This window comes from Rhinolophus sinicus, chromosome 14 (assembly GCF_057876585.1).
Source record: "Rhinolophus sinicus isolate RSI-liver-muscle chromosome 14, RSI-T2T, whole genome shotgun sequence".
NCBI lineage: Eukaryota > Metazoa > Chordata > Mammalia > Chiroptera > Rhinolophidae > Rhinolophus > Rhinolophus sinicus.
In genome coordinates this window covers 90,405,786-90,423,355 of record NC_142514.1, presented here as the reverse complement: position 1 = coordinate 90,423,355, position 17,570 = coordinate 90,405,786, and the positions used below count along the sequence as shown (strand labels likewise).

The 17,570-nt window shown below is 40.8% G+C and overlaps 1 protein-coding gene across 1 annotated transcript; it reads right to left on the bottom strand.

Moving 5' to 3' along the window:
* Window positions 1-1,108: 1,108 nt before the first annotated feature.
* RPP40 (ribonuclease P/MRP subunit p40) lies at window positions 1,109-10,583 on the bottom strand. Its single transcript, XM_019710864.3, has 8 exons — window positions 10,400-10,583; window positions 8,655-8,799; window positions 7,505-7,573; window positions 6,423-6,518; window positions 5,585-5,710; window positions 3,054-3,249; window positions 2,795-2,929; window positions 1,109-1,660 (listed from the first exon to the last, which is right to left on the bottom strand). The coding sequence occupies exons 1-8, from the start codon at window positions 10,520-10,522 to the stop codon at window positions 1,462-1,464; spliced, it is 1,089 nt and encodes a 362-aa protein (XP_019566423.1). The 5' UTR covers window positions 10,523-10,583; the 3' UTR covers window positions 1,109-1,461.
* Between the last annotated feature and the right edge of the window lie 6,987 nt (window positions 10,584-17,570).

Sequence of the window (17,570 nt, the reverse complement as noted above, 5' to 3'; positions counted from 1 at the left end):
TCTAGTGGGGAGGAGAGAGGAGAGAGGGTAGAAGGTAGAGGGAAGAGAGAAAGAAAAAAAAAGAAAAAAGAAACAAAGAAAGAGTGAAAGAGAAAGAAAGGGAGAAAAGAAATGAAAAGAAAAATTACCAGCTTGAGACTTTAGACTACCCAGGTTGTGTGAACAAACCTGGAGATCTACCAGTGGTGCCAAAAAAAATGTATACACATGACTTGTATTCATCTTTTGTTACCAGTACATATTTAGTATTACAATTTTAATACAATTTTTTCCTTTCTTAAAATGTGTATACCTTTTCTTGGCACCCTCTGGGAGTGTGTGTGTCTGTGTGTGTGTGTGTGTGTGTGTGTATTCTCTAAGGGGAGGTATTTTTCCTCAGGACAAGCAATCTTCCTTGCTGTCCTGGGGGACAAGGAAGGTGACAGGGAGGTTTATTCATGGTTGATCCTTACTCTATCTTTTTGGGGTCTCAACTTTATGAGGTCTCCTATTAGCCCTTTACCTTGGGTGGGCCCTCATCTTTGTCTGCTATTCTACTGCCCCTAGCCCGACCCCAGGCTGTAAAAAGCTAAGTTCGATTTGACGTGTGGCAAAGATCCTAAGTGTAAAAAGTGGCATCAGTGCCCTAGTTACACCTTTGGGTTTCTATTACCATTAAATTTTTTTTATTTATTGAGTCTTTGAGAATTTTTTATTTGCAGCTCATTGATACATTTTAAATAATGGTTTTTGATATGTATTCCAGAAGTGTTAGTTGTTTTAAGCTAGTCCTTATCAGACATACAGCTGGAAAAACAATTCTTTCAACTTGTTCTTTAACAATATATATTAGGTTGGTGCAAAAGTAATTGTGGTTTAAAAATAATTGCAAAAATTGCAATTACTTTTGCACCAATCTAATAGTATTCAGCTATCCCTTCTGATCCAGAGGCAGGAGAGTAGAACACACACTTAGGAACCAGCTGACCTGAGATCAAGTCTCAGATACACAAACAGTGTGACCTCGATAGCTTATTTATACTCTGTGCCTGTTTCCTTATAGGATTCATGTGAGAAATAAATGAGGTAATATATGAACAACACTAAAGCAGAGACGAGCTCTGGTAAATATGATATGAGGATATCTTTTTATTATGTGAAAAAGTTGTAATCAAGTGCCTGAGTAACAGCATACATCTTACTCAATGGTCCCATAATCCCTGTTCCCTGGCCCACTCTACCATGCAGTAACCCATACCCCTGTGTTTATATTGACAGCGAAAAATCAACTGTGAGCTATTCGCTGGGTGACAGGCCTAGCAGCAGTCACAGGATGGGCCCCAAGTCCAGAGCGTAATGCTAATAGATGCTAACCTAAGACATGACACCATAATACAAGCGTGAGTGAACACACAGTCCTTTTACCATTCAGAAATCTTAAAAGCATATACATAAATAAACATGACTATAAATTTTGCATTTTTATGGTGGACAGTCGTCATTTGCCCCAACAGCCATCTGAAGCCAATAGTCCTGATTATTAAAAATCACAAAGTTGTATAAATGTTCTCCTCCTTTTCGAAAACCATGTTCATTTTCTCTCCATGAAACAGGGCTGTCTGCAAAGCCTTGAACTGACAACGTAACCCAAGGAGCTAACTTTGGTTCATCAAAGTAGTGACTGAAAAAGAAAGATAATTCTTAACAAACAGGGAGAGTTAAGAATGTTCAGATTTTTTTTTTACTTATTTAGGATAAGTGATATTTCTGATGTTCCAATGAAGCTTGGACCTTAGCTTTTATTTATAAAAAAAAATAGGACATGCAAATTAAATTCCTGATGTTATATTGTGAATTCAATAAAGGTTAACCAATATACAATACACAAAACAAACTTTAGCTTTTCCTGCCCTCATTGTGGAAGATCATGTAGGATTCAAAAAGCAAAAAAGTATATAATATTTTCCCCCCCTTTCACAGTGCTGTTTTCAGAGTCTCTGTTAACTGAAACACTGCAGAATAATTTATCAGGTTTTTAAAAATTCAACGTTCTTATTGAGGAAAATCAAAGCATAAACTAATAAATATGAAAAAGAATGCTGGGTTTAAACAGGAAAACCCTCAAGACATCAATCTCAGACATTTTCAAAGTAAAGTCTGAGAAAACACTATTCTTACTTTGCAGTTTTTTCAATATGGGATTTGAGTTTCCTGACATTAGATACAACTTAGCATTTTATTTCCACATAAAAATTAATTTAGGAAATTATTTTATTTTATTTCCTATTTTATTTTATTTCCACATAAAAATTAATACTATGTTATACAATCCTGAGCATATTACTGATGCCAGTGATTCACAGGATGTTAGAGCTAGAACAGATCCTAGATATGATGTCGATTCAGAGACGGTTAACTCCTTTTTTGCACCGTTTCAAAATGAAACATTTTGCAGAACTCCAATATTTGAGAGACCATAATGTCTTCCACAGAGTATTGCTAGTTTCTTAGGTGGCATTGGAACTTCAATTGCACCAATATGGTCCGGGAGAACAAGAAAAATGAGCATATTGCTTTCAAGAAGCAGTTAAGCCCTGCTCTTTGTCTTTTCATAAGGCCAAGTACATGGCGATAACATTTTCCTATCACCACGGATAATTATGTCATTTAAGATGATAATGTTACTACACTGTGAGCCCCAGCAAGAAAAAAAGGGAAATGTGAGAGGACCCTGAAATTCAGAGCAGTAGCACTGTCCCTAAAATGTCACATTGGCACAGACAAGCAAGATAGAAAAGGCAAAACGTGTTCTTACCACAGCTGTTCCAACAGGAGACATATCTTCTCTGGAAGTATGAAACCAGTGATTGTACACAAATAAGCTTTTGCCACCACTGTGCTTGGCTGAGGACAACAATAGGTTGATATGAAACTATTAGGCTCATTATTTCTGTCACAAAAAAAGAAGAGAAAACATTTATATCAGGCACATAATCACTTTCAAAGTACTAAGCCCCTATGAAAAACAAGAAGCCAGCCAGAGCCCTGCGAGGCGCAGGAGCTCTCATACGCACAGTTTAGCGTTACAGAAGACGGCACCCAGCCAATCAAGGAGCTCCCCAGCACTGCACGACACCTCCGGCTCTCCCCTGAGCTCACTGCTCTGCAGTACTGGGCACTGCAGATCTGTCACCGTGCTCACTGCTATTTTTGGCTGATGTTCATGAATTTGGTAATTGCAAAAGTATGACATCATCGATTCTTCTACACCTTAAAACAAACCATATAAGACCATTTGAATATTGTAAACAAGTTCCGTGAATCCCTAAAACTACCCCATCCCATCAGATTCAACCCATACTAGTATCATCATTTGTTGTAATAAGATAATTTCGACTTAATAAATAAAGCCAAAAGAAGTACTTATGTACAAATAAAATTAGTGAATTCTACAGAGGAGCATATTTGCACAATCTCTATAAAGGAAATGGAAAAGAAACAAAGAGGACAGAATCTCATTCAGGCTTGTTTTTGTAATCCCAGTAATCCAGTGTATCTTCAAGGACTCTCCAATAGCCCTGGAAGACAGAAACAGCGGTCCCCTCTGGATCAAAGGGCAGGCTTGCTTACTGTCTAGTCTAATGGAAGTAATGTCTCTTTCCCTCCCTCCAGGGCAAAGGTATAAAAGATTTGAGTTCCTTAAGCTCCAGGTTCCTCTCCTGTAACATAACCTATTGTGTGTGCGGCATCACCTGGCCCACCCTGTAGGAATTGGGACTCGGTAAACTGGTGCAAATACTGAGACTCTGGCCACTGAAACCAATGTGAAAAATTATGAGGTGTGATCAAAAGATACGGTGAATGTTTAAATTAAAAAATAATTATTATAGTAAAAGACACATTGCCATTACTCCCCCTCAAAATACTCCCCCTTGCTTCGAACACACATCCCATCATTCTTGCCACTTTCTGAAGCAGCTCTGGAAGTCCTCTTTCATGAGTGTCTTTACTTCATCCTCCATCATGACAACGCGATTTGTCACACATCACTTCTGGTATGGCAATTTCTGTCAAATAGAAACATTACAGTGTGTCCTCATCCACCTTATTACCAGATCTGGCACCGTGTGACTTCTGGCTTTTCCCCAAAGTCAAAATGACCATAAAAGGAAAATGTTTTGAATCGATTCAGGACATCAAGGCAGCCATGACAGTGCAACTAAAGACACTCATGAAAGAGGACTTCCAGAACTGCTTCAGAAAGTGGCAAGAACGACGGGATATTTTGAGGAGGATTAATGACAATGTGTCCTTTGCTGTAATAAATGTGGTTTGTTTTTCCAATTTAAACATTCACCGCATTTTTTGATCACAACTCATAAGTCTTTTGTCTCCAACTCAGGAGTTTCATGTCTTCTGTCAGCATCCACGAGACTGTGCAGGCTAACTTCTTACCCTGCAACGAGGGTAAAATCTCAGACCTTTCATAGTTCCTGACAAGCTCTTAAAATAATTAGGAATCTTAGGAACACACAGCCTTCCAGAACCCAATGCACAGATGGTTCTCAATGACGACTCCATGTGACTGAAGCGTCAGTCCACCTCTCTGCCTTCTTGGATCTCTACCGTAAGTAGAAGGAGAAGCACTGAAGTATTACATACCCAGGACTCATGCAAGCAACCTGGAGCACCCAGTAACCAGAAACTTCCCATTAGGGGTAGACAGATTGGCATATCTCTAAAATGGACCTATGTGCTTCCCTGTCTCCAAAAGAGAATACTATGCCATCAGAATTGTGATGATCAGATTCATTATAATTTTACGATGGGCCAAAAGCACTTTTACAAGGAGCAAGGCACATGGCAATTATAAGTAGATTAACATGTTTGGTGACCATGAAACTCTGAATTAAATTTAGTGTTCGAATCAATTAAAAACTGCAACAAATTTAATGTAACCTTTAAAATGGTATGGCTGCTTTTACTATGTAATAATGAATAAGAAGTATGTATATATAACTATCGTTGGTATTATTTGAAAACATTACAGCCAAGGCTGTTTGAGATAAGCTTGAGGAAGGAAGGGGAGAAACAGATAAACATTAGCTGCTCTGTAGCCACTCTCAAGATCTTTGGATCTACACATAACCCAAGGAGACGGAGGCAGATGGCTGCACGCATAGATTATCCTAAACTACCGTGTTTCCCCGAAAATAAGACCTAGCCGGCCCATCAGCTCTAATGTGTCTTTTGGAGCAAAAATTATATAAGACCCGGTATATATTGTTATGTTATATTTGTTATGTTTTGTTATATACCCACTCTTATAGTAAAATAACACTGGGTCTTATATTAATTTTTGCTCCAAAAGACGCATTAGGGCTGATGGTCCAGCTAGGTCTTATTTTCAGGGAAACACAGTATGGTTCTTGGGCTGTCAGACAGGCCAAAGCAGCTTCCTAAATAATGTTTACATGTATATATACATACTATCCCTGACCATAGGGATGAATCACTATTCAATTCTCCATTAATTAACAATTCTCCTTTAATTAACAATTAGATTTCAAAATCACTATATTATTTCATAACTTATTCTCTATACCTGTATGATGCAAAGCCAAAAGAAAATCAAATTTCAATGGTTTCTTTTCTTTGAAGGACCACAATATTCTTTCATACTTCTTAGAATCCGGCTTCAAAGATAAGTCCATCAAATCAATGGAAACAACTTAAAAAATGGAAAGAGGAATAAATATTTCATTCATATATAAACAATTTGCACTGAGGAAAAAGTGTTACATTAAAAAAAAAATCAGAATTTTTGGAATCTTTATGGATAGTAAATATTACTTTGTTCTGTACTCTCTTTGGATTACCAAATCAAAACTTTGCCTTCAATGGGCATTTCTAGCATTGAGAACTAATAAAAGATGTTTTTAATTTATATTTTCCTAGGTCAAAGACCTAGGGCAGAGGTCCTTGGGAAGTCAACTCTAAGTAAGGAGGTGGTAGCCTTAACCAATGATGCTCAAGCCAGACACTGCCAGCAGAACCACATCTCCTCACTCGTAAGTACATTTCTACTTGTGATCAGGGACTTAGGAAAATCAAAGGAAATTCTTTATTGAGAACAAGTTATAGACTCTTACCTTGGGTTCATTACTTTGAATTTTTGACCCAAAACATAAATATCTAATGGAGCATTCCAATTCTATAACCTTTATAAGATGCAGCCTACAGCTTAAGAGAAATAGGTACAACAGCTTTATCTTATCCTCTCTGAGGTCCAACCGAGAGCCGCTTGAGTCAGAAGCTTTAAAGACAAGAAGAACCCATACTTTTTCTGAACAATGAAAACAGAGGCAATTCAAACATTTAAATTTAAATTGCTACAAGATTACTACCTTGTTAGAAACTGATAAAGCAAGCATAATACTTACTAAATTTCATTATTTTTCTGCCAAAATACTGAGATGGATGACCTTGAAGTCCAGTTTCTTCATAAGTGTCTTTATCCAGTGATAAAATTAATTTCCCTATAAATTAAATAATAATTCTCATAAAAGAGATGTCAAAAATATGACTTATGTTTACTGACTAAAAGAAAGCAAGGCACCCCCGCAACTAAGACTGAACACGGCACGATGAGCTGAGTTGCCGAGAGGCAGCCGGATGGCTCAGTTGGTTAGAGCGCATGCTCTTAACAAGGTTGTCGGCTAGACTCCCGCATGGGATGGTAGGCTGCGCCCCCTGCAACTAGATTGAAAAACAGTGACTGGACTTGGAGCTGAGCTGCGCCCTCCACAACTAAGATTGAAGGATAACAACTTGACTTGGAGCTGATGGGTCCTGGGAAAAACACACCGTTCCCCAATAAAGTCCTGGAAATACACACTGTTCTCCTTCCCCAGTAAAAATCTTTAAAAAAAAAAAAAAAACAAACAAAGGCAAATTGAGCAGTTAGGTGTCAGTGCAATAAATTGCATACAAAGATCTTATTTATAATATAAGGATATTACTTATATACACAAATATCTTATTTACAATTGAAGGGTATTGTTTATACATTATACATACAAAGATATTATTTATAATAGTGAAACTAGAAATTTATTTAAGTTTTACTGAAGAAGGAATAAATAAGCCATTGTATACCTCTTCTTTGGCATACCTTCAAGGCATTAAAAATAGTAAATTAGAACTATATGCACTGATATGGAAAGATGTCTATGATATATAGCTTGGGGGAAAAGCAAATTGAGAAACAACATAATATGATGTAATTTGTTAAAAAAAGAAAAGCACCTTTACGTGTGTGTATAAATTCATAGACAATGTCTAGAAAAATGAACATTTACCTATTAACAACAGTTCCTTCTGAGAAAGGGAATGAGTTTGGAAGAAATAAGGATGAAAGGGGGGATCCTTCACTTTATATACATCTGTATGATTTGCCTTCTTTTTTTTACAGTATGTATTTCTTCTATAATTAAACAAAAAAGAAAAAACTGAGTGTTGTTACCATTTGGCAGCAGGGCAACAGTATTATCTTCATCAATATTTGTATTGTATGTTAGTGCATAGCATGAACCTGTAAGAGAAAGCCCAGAGAAAAAATTAAGGCAAGGAAAAAAAACAACAATCAGACCTGCAAAAGTCAGATTATTTCTACGTGATAATAAATCATCCAGATCACTGCTCCAGCTCACTCAGTAAACCTAAAACCTGCCAATGCTAACCTGGAGAACATGAAAGGCCAAGCAGTTAGTTCAACCCCCGCCCAAGACCTGTTTGTATAAGCTGACTACCACCAAGCAGGAAATGGACTCAGGATGGCGTGTGTGCCTTGGGGATGCTGGCAGAAAGGCACAAAGTGGAATACTAGGTAAGTGTGCACACCTGAGAGGCACAGTTCCAGGTTAAAAATCAAAATGAGCCAGGAACTTGTGTAAAGAAAACTACTTAATCTCTCCCAGCCTCAATTTCCTCACCTGTAAAATGGGGATCATAGGCCTATTTCATAGAGTTGTGGCAAGGGTTTAAATTGGGTAAGATATGTAAAAGTGCCTACTATAGCCAGTGTCCACACTATTAATAATAAAAAAGTAGCATCAAACTTCAAAACAGCTGCTATCCGAAACCAACCTTTCAGATATCTGTTGTAGGAACTACTGTGCTGCCCCGAAAATAAGACCTAACTAAAAAATGAGCCCGAGCATGATTTTTTGGGATGACATCCCCCGAACATAAGCCCTAATGCATCTTCTGGAGCAAAAATAAATGTAAGACCCGGTCTTATTTTTCAGGGAAACACGGAACTGGGAGCACACTGTTCTTTGCAGGCACACACCCAACAGCACCGAATTTCAATATACAGATCAAAAGGTTTCCTCTTCACTAATCTTTATTTTAAGATGAGGGATGCCTTCATGTTACAACACCCCCAAGCAACACCTGTGGACAAACGTCATCAGAAACCACCACCTAATGAAAGCATGTGGAAGAGCAGGGCGAGAATACTGAGGAATGGGGAGAGTAATGCATGTACTTGACCACACGGACTATTTCCGTAGGCCCGATTTAACACAAGAGAAAAATCCTTGTGTTGTGATGTGATCTAACCCTACTTCCTCATCTTGCCACGTTCATAGACACTGCATGGTTTTTCTTACCTTTCTTTACAAAGGTATTGATGAATTCATGTGTAATTAACTCATGAACAGGTAAATTCTTCACAAAGTAATAGGGTCCAGTTTCCGTGACCAGGTTTTTCAGTTCTTTTGACAGTATACCACATTCAGGAATCAGAAATGAAACCTATTGGAATGTGTAATATAAACAAGTTTTATTTTCACACAGGTCAACACCGAGGATTTTAGGGATGATATACATCATGAAGGCTGCTAACTATTCCCCCATAGAGTTCTACAAAACTCTTATTAATTAACTTACCAATCTCAGGAAAAGAAACACCTGACAATTCAAGTTTTCATTTCTGTATTCAAATATCGTATAGGAAAGAGAATGAGCCAAAAAAAAAAAATTAATGGAAACGTCGTGATAATATATATATTTTTTTATAAAGAAGCATTATAAATATGTCCTGTTACTTTTACTAATTTTTAGGCAAAATAGGACAACTGAATATCCCTAAATTTGTTTATCCTGGTACCGGGTTTGAATCACAGGAACTGTCTCTTAGAGCATAAGGAATTTACCCCTTCAGAACCAATTATTAGGAGGGTACATGGAAGCAGAAGTGCTCCTGGATGTTTCTATTTTATAGACAGAAAAATTCTACAGATCATACCTGGCGAGTTAAGGCATACGTTCCTGACTACTATCTGTGAGGAGCTTTCCATCCAAAGCAGAGATACTAAACCTAACGGGTTTCACACGCTGCCCAAGGCTCCGCACATTGAAAATCGCTCTGTCAAAGCTGCCAACACACCAGTCTGTCCCTGAAGGGCCAGAGTCAGCACTTGTGTCTCTGAGAAACCGGCCAGTCGGGCCTGAGTGGAGATCAGGCTGATCAATTTAACGTGCTAAGGGCTTAAACCATTATCATCTTGAGATTGATTTTTTGGAGGTCTCACCACTTAAATGGGTTGGTGAAAACAGCCCAATAGACACCTGACTGGGAATTTGGGTTGTTCTCCTCCACTCACAACAGATCCTGGATAAACCAATAATTAACCTCACTGAGATGCCTCGACTTTCACATCTGAGGAAAAGGCACCCCCGAGGGTGACATTTTCACGAAGCAACAACAGCCATTGTTAGCACCCTCGTAAAACTCTTGGTTGTGCTCGCTAGCAGGGCCACCACAGCGAACTTCTCCCCAAAGCTGGCGAAATGGCACAGAGTGTCTTGAGTACACATAGGGCAGCGGGCAGGCAAAGTGGAAAGTTTCTCAGATATCAATCCAGTTTCCATAAGTAGTTTAGAAAAGTAAGTCTTTATCTGGGCGTAGACTCCGCACGATGCTCTGAAAAATCCACAGGCACACGGGTGGGAGAAGGAATTAGGCGGTGGGGAAGAGGCGAGTCTGGTTTCCATGTGGGGAAAAAGCGAGTTGTACGAGGCCGGCCGGCGGCTGCACTTCGCAACAGTCGCGGCCCTGCCCCTCACATCCCTCCCCGGGAGGCTCTGAAAACGGGCCGGGGAAGGGACAGGAGTAACCTGCTCGCGGCGCGCACCGCCCAGGTCTCCCCCAGGGCCGATACCGCGCCCCTCGCGGCGCATCCTGGGAGTTGTAATCCGGCTGAGGCGCCAGCAACCAGCGCCGACCCGTTTAGACACTACAGCTCCCAGCTCTCCCGGCGAAGGCCCGCCCCCGGGCGGGCCCGCCGCGCAGAGCGGAGTGCGGAGCCACACCAGCCTCTCCAGCTCGCGAGCGCAGGGCGGCCCGACTCACCCTGTAATTATGGTAGTGCGTCTCCACAAGATGCCTGTGGCGCGACTTGTCGTGGCCGAAGTTGGATTTCTCGCAGACCAGCAAGTGCCGGGGTACCTCTCTCAGCCCCCGCAGGGTGGCCATGCTTCCGGGCCACAGAACCTCCGGGAGCCTGGCGCGCCGCCCCTTCCCTCCGCCCCGCCCCTGAGCCATGCGCAGTGCGGCCCGGCGGCGCTCTTTGAGGCCCGCCCCCAGGTGGGAGTGGAGCTGGCGGTGCCGGCTGACCTAGGCTTCTTTCGGATCCAAGTAGAAACTCACTAACGGGTACCTGACACCGTAAGTTCGCTGAGTCAAATGGAATTACCTGGTACCTGGGAACGTGGAACTTGTCATTCCAAAGCCACCTTTCTCTCCAAACCCTCCATCCCTCCCAACTTCTGTCTCGCCATAAATCCTCCCTAGGAGCGCACCCCCACCTTGCTCTTCCCTAAAATGTTAAGGAAGTTTGTTTTGGAAAGTAATACCCAATTTCTGTTTTCCGCACTACAATAAGACGCCTTGGGAACCACTTTTAAGATCCCTTTTTAATTATCCTTCCGGAACCTCTTAGTAATTTGTTGCTGTTGGGGGTTACAGTAATAATTTATTTTCCATTTAATTTATCTGATAAACTTCAAGTACTACCTTACTAGCTGCTTCTCAGACTGAAGTATGCACAGCCCCAATTCTGTGCAGAGAGGATGCCAAACAGCAGAATATGTGGTACAACTTTCTGGAGCATTAATTTTACTATAAAATTTGGAAGAACCCAAGTTAAGTAATTTACAAGGTAAGTATTAAAAGTTTAAGACAAAGTTGGAAAATCCCTTGCCAGTTGTGAGTAACCTGTGCCTGAAATGTCAGGCTGTCTCTGAAAAAAATAAGGAAAACCTATTTTCAATGGAAAAAATTATAAGAAATAGCAAGTCAATTGAAAAAATCTACCAATTTCCTAAATCACAATACGGCACCTAGACATAAGCTACAAATATGATATTTGGATGTAAAATGCCTAAAACATTGCTTCTTGGTCACAATTGAGTATCAGTGGCCTCTCCGAAAGCAGCCACATCAGATAAGTTCATCTCTTTTGTTGATACTCCAAAGCTTTGCAAAGTGATAGTGTGATTCTGTATTTGGGAGCAAGATGAAGCTTTTCTAGCAAGCCACTAAACTAAGTTTTATTAAATTTTGAAGACTCAATATAAATTTTATATAGGTATATATAAATATCAGCTGAAAAATGTATTGAGCAATAAATACCTGCTGTGCAGTTTGGGTATTCAAAACACAGGGGTGTCTTTCCAGGGATACATTATTTGAGGATTTGTTCTGTGGTGGGGTGTGCCTGTATTATGAAACAGAAGGCAAAAGTCCATTTATTTTATAGATTAAAGCTGTAGCTTCAAGTAAATTTGGGCCTGAGGAGTCCTTTCAGCCTACCTTCCCAGAGTTCTGTGCCTGTAATGATCCCTGGGTACATTTCAAAATATTCCTTCTTGAAACACTTTCCTCTGGATTTTTGACACCCCCCCCCCCATCTCTTGGATCCCCCCACACCTTACTCTGCTCCTGCTCCTCTACCAGATCTCTAGTGATTCTCAGCCCCCTTCTCTTCCCTGCGTGACCTTTCAGAATGATCCCGCAGTCTCACAGCTTTCAATACATCTATCTGCTGAAAACTGCCTGGATTCTCTTCCCTGTGGGGAACACTCAGGAGTTATGTCTGACTCTTCCCTTCACACCCTACATGCAATCCTCTGTTGGCTCTGCCTGCAACATGCATCCTGATTGCAGCCTCTTTTGACTCTCTCCATTCCTACTACCAGTTTCAGCCACCTTCCTCTCTTCCTGGTCTGCTGCGAGGCACACCCTCCTGACCCTGCTTGCTGTCTTGCCCTCCTACAGTCTACCCTCCACTCAGCATCCAGCGTGATCTCTTGAACACATGAAAAACATGATCTATGCCACCTCCCTCCACCCCCCATTTAAATCTGGGGCTGGCTTCTCATTGCAGTAGAATAAAAACTTAGATAACCTGGTCCCTGCCCACCTCTGTGGCCTCCTACCATAGCCTTGTTCATACTATTGTGTGTCAGATTTCCTGGTTTCTAGAACTGAAAGCAACCTTAACTGATAAACAGGTATTAGATCTAGAGCATAGGACATAGAAAGAAAACTCTGAGAGAGAATGAAGGGCCAGAAAAAAAAAAGGCTAAAAAAGGAAAAAAGCACAGGAAACAAAAACATAATAGATACAACACTATATAGTAACAAAATGATTTTGTTTTTAAAAACTTAAGTCAACAGACTTGCAAAGAAATAAAAATACCTTTGTATTCTTAAAAAACATAAAAATATACTTAGTAAATCTAAAAGGGCAAAAATTTTACATACCACATTTTGGGGTTACAGTGCAATAAAATTAGAAATAACCAGAATTGAAAGATGCTCGACTCCTTGAAAATGTTGAAATATTCTTTTAAATAAATTAATTCCTGAGTCAGGGTGCAAATCCAAAACACAATTGCAGTCCTATAAATATATATGGAAATATAGCTAGCAATATGCAGTGGTGGAAGGAGAGAGCTCTTCAGCTCAGAAGCTCCTGGAGTGACCAAGTGCTGTTTTTCGGTGCCCAGCATCGCCCTGGAGACACTTAACATCGCCTCCTTACAAGTCGGAGTAACAGTGATGTCAGTGCTGGGAACTGACTTGCAGATGCCTGTAATAAATCAGAGGCTTCCGTCCTGCCGAACCTGAACTTGACCTCAGCACTCTTTCCAGTGCAGGGCTCCAGGCAGCCACCACAAATGGACCCTTATTAGTGTACAAAACCAAAACTGCCCTCTGATGGCACGCAGAGTGGAAACCGGATCTAGCAGCTGCAAGGGAAAAAACGAATGGCCCCCAACGATACTCCATGGTCCACCCCATGAGAGGACTTGAATCTCAGAAATTCTGCTCAAGGTGCAAAGTCAGACGGCATTTCCTCTCTCCTCAGCTGTCCTCCCTCTGACTGGTTAGAAATCGGTGAAGCACACAAACATTAAAAATGGCAACTCTGTAGGCTGTGTCAGTACATGGAAGTGTACAAATGAAGGAGTATTTTAAAAGCAGAACACTAACAATGTTATATATCAACTATATCTCAATATAGAGAAAAAGCAGAACACAAAGGGGTTGTATTGGGAAGGACACGCACGTGGCTTCAAAACCAGTGAAGTTGTATTTATGAGGCAGGTGACAGGTACAGGATATATATATATATATATATATATATATATATATATATATAATTTTGAATGTATGAAATAGTTCATAACTTTAAAATTTTAAAACAGTTTTATTGAGAAACAATTCTATACTGTACAGTTCACTCATTTATAGTGTACAATTTAATGGTTTTTAGTATATTCACAGATATATGCAACCAACACCACAGTCAATTTTAGGACATTTCATCACCTCAAAAAGGAACACCCTTAGCTACCACCCTCCTATCCTCCCCACTGTCCTCTCCAGGCCCTAGCAACCACTAATCTGCTTTCTGTCTCTGTAGATTTCTCTTTGCTGGACAGTTCGTATAAATGGAATCATAATAAATAAACGTTGGTGACTGATTTCCTTCACTTGGCAGAATGTTTTCAAGGTTCATCTGTATGACAACATAATCAGTACTTCATTCCTTTTCTTGCTGGCACAATAATTTTTAAAACTGTTTATTTTCAATGCTGGTACTTGAGGAAAAAAAGCTTGACTAGAAGGAAATGGGAAAGATTAAGATTTCTCTGGAGGTTCTAAAGGATCTTAAACTACTTTCAAGATCTCTGGAGGTGGATGGCACTGGTGCTTATTCCAGAGTGTGACTGACTTATTCCAAAAGTGGAATACTAAGCTGTGGGGTGAATTTCTGATTCCCAAATGGATGCCAATGAGGTAGAAAGTGGTAGAAGAGTTATTTTACAAGGGAAGGAGACAAAAACTGATGAAAGAAAGCGATACAGCAGCAGGGATGAGGGAGGGAAGAAAGGCAGGAGGAGAGCTGCCTGAGGTAGAATGACTGGAGCTTTGAGCAATGGAACAATTAAAGTGGAAGAGTAGCTTGGGTGCAGACTTTGAGGGGAAGAAAGAAGGTGAGCTAAGAGCATGGGATGAGATAAGTCCCCTAGTTCTCCAACAGCTGGAGTCATTGCCCTGGGCTGCAGGGAGGGAGTGGTGTGCTGCAAGTGTAATTCTCAGGAGTGGGGGTCCAGGCCGTGTCCGTGTGTACATGGCCATCGGCAGTGCCAGGTGTGGGCGGGGCTTCCTGCCCATTGGAAGTACCCTATTCATTCATTCAGGCAGTCATCAACCTCTGCAGTGCCTGCAGTGTGCCTGACACTGCTAAGGACCAGAGAGACCATCTTCTGTTCTTGCCTTCAAGGGACTTACCATCTCATAGGAACAATATTTATTTCTTTTCCACATCCCCACAGTTCCTGGAAGTGTATTCTGCAGAGAACGGGCAAATTGCAATTATTGTTAATAATTGAGGGAATGAAGCTTATTACATTCAGTTTTTACAAAAATGCAATATCTGAGATGTAGAACTGTATATCTTTGCCTCTTTAACAATACAGACAAAATAGAAAATGAAAAAACTAATTGTCCAATATTAAATGTTTACATTGATATCAATGGGAGTTTCTTTTTTTCTCATAAAGAGTATCTATGTACTTAGGAACTTTAGATGTTAACATGAAGAGGGGACAGGAGAAAAAGAAACCTATAAGTGACACATGCTTTATCATTTCCTTGCATTTCAAATTACTGTGATGATTAATAGATACATGCACTTACGGATCTGAAATGTTTTCACTGACGCATTTGTTTACAATTAAAGTGTGGGTTTCATCTCCTTTATTCCTCTTGTACTCAGTGCTGAGCAGCCCTCAAAACATTCCTACATGGAGTCTGGGCTTCTAACCCTAAAAATGTTTATTGGGAAAGAAAAAGAATGAAGTTGCCTTGAGTCAACTAACCTTGGTCAAAGTGCTTGCTTTACCTGAAGTGTGACTTCGTGTTTCTGTGATGCGTGGCTCCCTTCACAGCACACAGCCTTGTCTGCCCTGGATTCAGCATCCGTAGTCACATTTCAACACCATTGGCGGCACAGGGCACTGTCAGTCTAATGCTTGGTGTGGACTAAGTCTTGGAAACTTAAGGGATTTTTGGAAGTTATGGCCCTTTTTAGCAGTGCACGTGCCTGTGCAGATTAGGTGCAATGTGACTCTCAATTCCTCATGGTCTTTTTTCCTGGCTGCGACCTGCAATTGGTATTTCTGATAATAGAAACTAAAAATGCTGGCAAGCCACAGCACAGAAAGACAAATCCTCTGGTTTCTGAGGGCTGCAAACTTAATTTTGGCCTTGTTCTTTAATCACACTGGGGGAAGAAAGTCTAAGAAACCTGAACACAAGGGGTCCTGCAGCCAATCCTTGAGCTCTCCAAATAGTGAAGGCTTAAGGATGAGGACAGTGTCTCCACATGGCTGCAGCGCCCTGCGAAACAGTGGCGGGTCCTAGCACGATGTTGAAACGAGTGTAGGATAGGTATTTTAATATTAAACCTTCAACTTTAGGTTACATGAGCGAAAAAAGCTTTATTAAATCCTTTATTCACAAATGGAAACGATAAAACGACAAATGATTCAAAAATTTCAGATTTCATCATCTTCTTGCCCTCTGGTCTTCTGAGGAGGCAGCCTGAGGTTTGAAAAGGGAGGCAATCGTCTAGTAATCACATTAAAGAAAATAAAAAGAAACAAGTGAAATTGATTGTAATATTATAATTTAACCCAATATATCCAAAATATTATTTTAATGTGAAATCAATATAAAATTATTAATGAAATAGTTTACATTTTTTTGTGTAAAAAATCTTGAAATTCACTCTATTCTATACACCTAGTACATAATAATTCAGACCAGCCACATCTCAAGTGCTCAGTACGTGTGGTAAGTGGCTGCCACATTGGAAGTGCAGGTCTAAGGGCTGTCACTCCCCATGACTTCAGAGAGGTAGAGTTCCTGAACCCCCATCTCAGCCAGAGGTGAGGGAATAATTCCTCAGACCCAAGATGGAGAGAGACAGTGCCCTGAGAGGGAGCAGAGGGGTGCAAGCAGGAAGTTTCCAACGGATGACCACTGCTTCTTGGCGTGATTCCATTCCCCCTTTATGAGATCAGACAGCAGTGAAAGGAAGATGAGGCCCCAAGAGAAGGGAACCCCATGTAGTCAGATCTGTCCATGGCCTTGACCTCCAGAGTTCAGATTTGGAGGGAATAATTAAAGGTAAATTTCTTATTATGCAATCTGACCTTGAGCTCTAGAAATCGGACTCTTGTCTATTTCCTCCTGTGGCATGGGGTACTGTGAGAATTTAATTACATGCATACATGTTTACATGTATTTATGTATAACTCAAGAGATCCAACTTTAAATAAGGGGAAAAGGAAATCAGCATCTATAGGTGCCTGCTGTTAGCCAAGTAACTTGTAATTAACACATCGTTGAATCCTGGCATCCTGTCTGCAGTGGGTGTGTGTATTAGCTATGGCTGCATCACAAACCACCCAGTACTTAACTCGTTCATGACTGCGCGGGTCAGCAGTCAGGCTGGGTTCAGCTGGACCATTTTTTCTGCTCCCAGCTGAGCTACTTCATGCGTGTGTGGCAGCTGCTGGTATACTGGGGGGCTCTGCTTCTGGGGGTGAGCTGGCTGTCGACCAGGCACCACGGTTCTACTCCCAGTGGTGGCTCATCCTCCAGCAGGCTAACATGGGTTTATTCTCATGCAGATGGCTGGGTTCTGAAAGAGAAAGCAGAAGCATCTAAGACCTTTTCAGCCTAGTTAATCCAATGCTGGCACGCTGGCATAGCCCCTGCATTCTACTGGCCAGAGCTGATAAGGGCAGCCCTGATGCAAAGTGTGGGGGGACAGATTCTGTCTCTCATGGGGGTGGCTGTAAAGTCACATTGCAACAGGCATGAGTACAGGGAGGGACAAGCACAACTGTTGTCTTTGTAATCACTATCATTATTCCTTTTCTTGCAGACAAGGTGTGGGGGCGGAGCCCCAGAGAGTAGTTTCCAGGCTCTCGGCCTCACA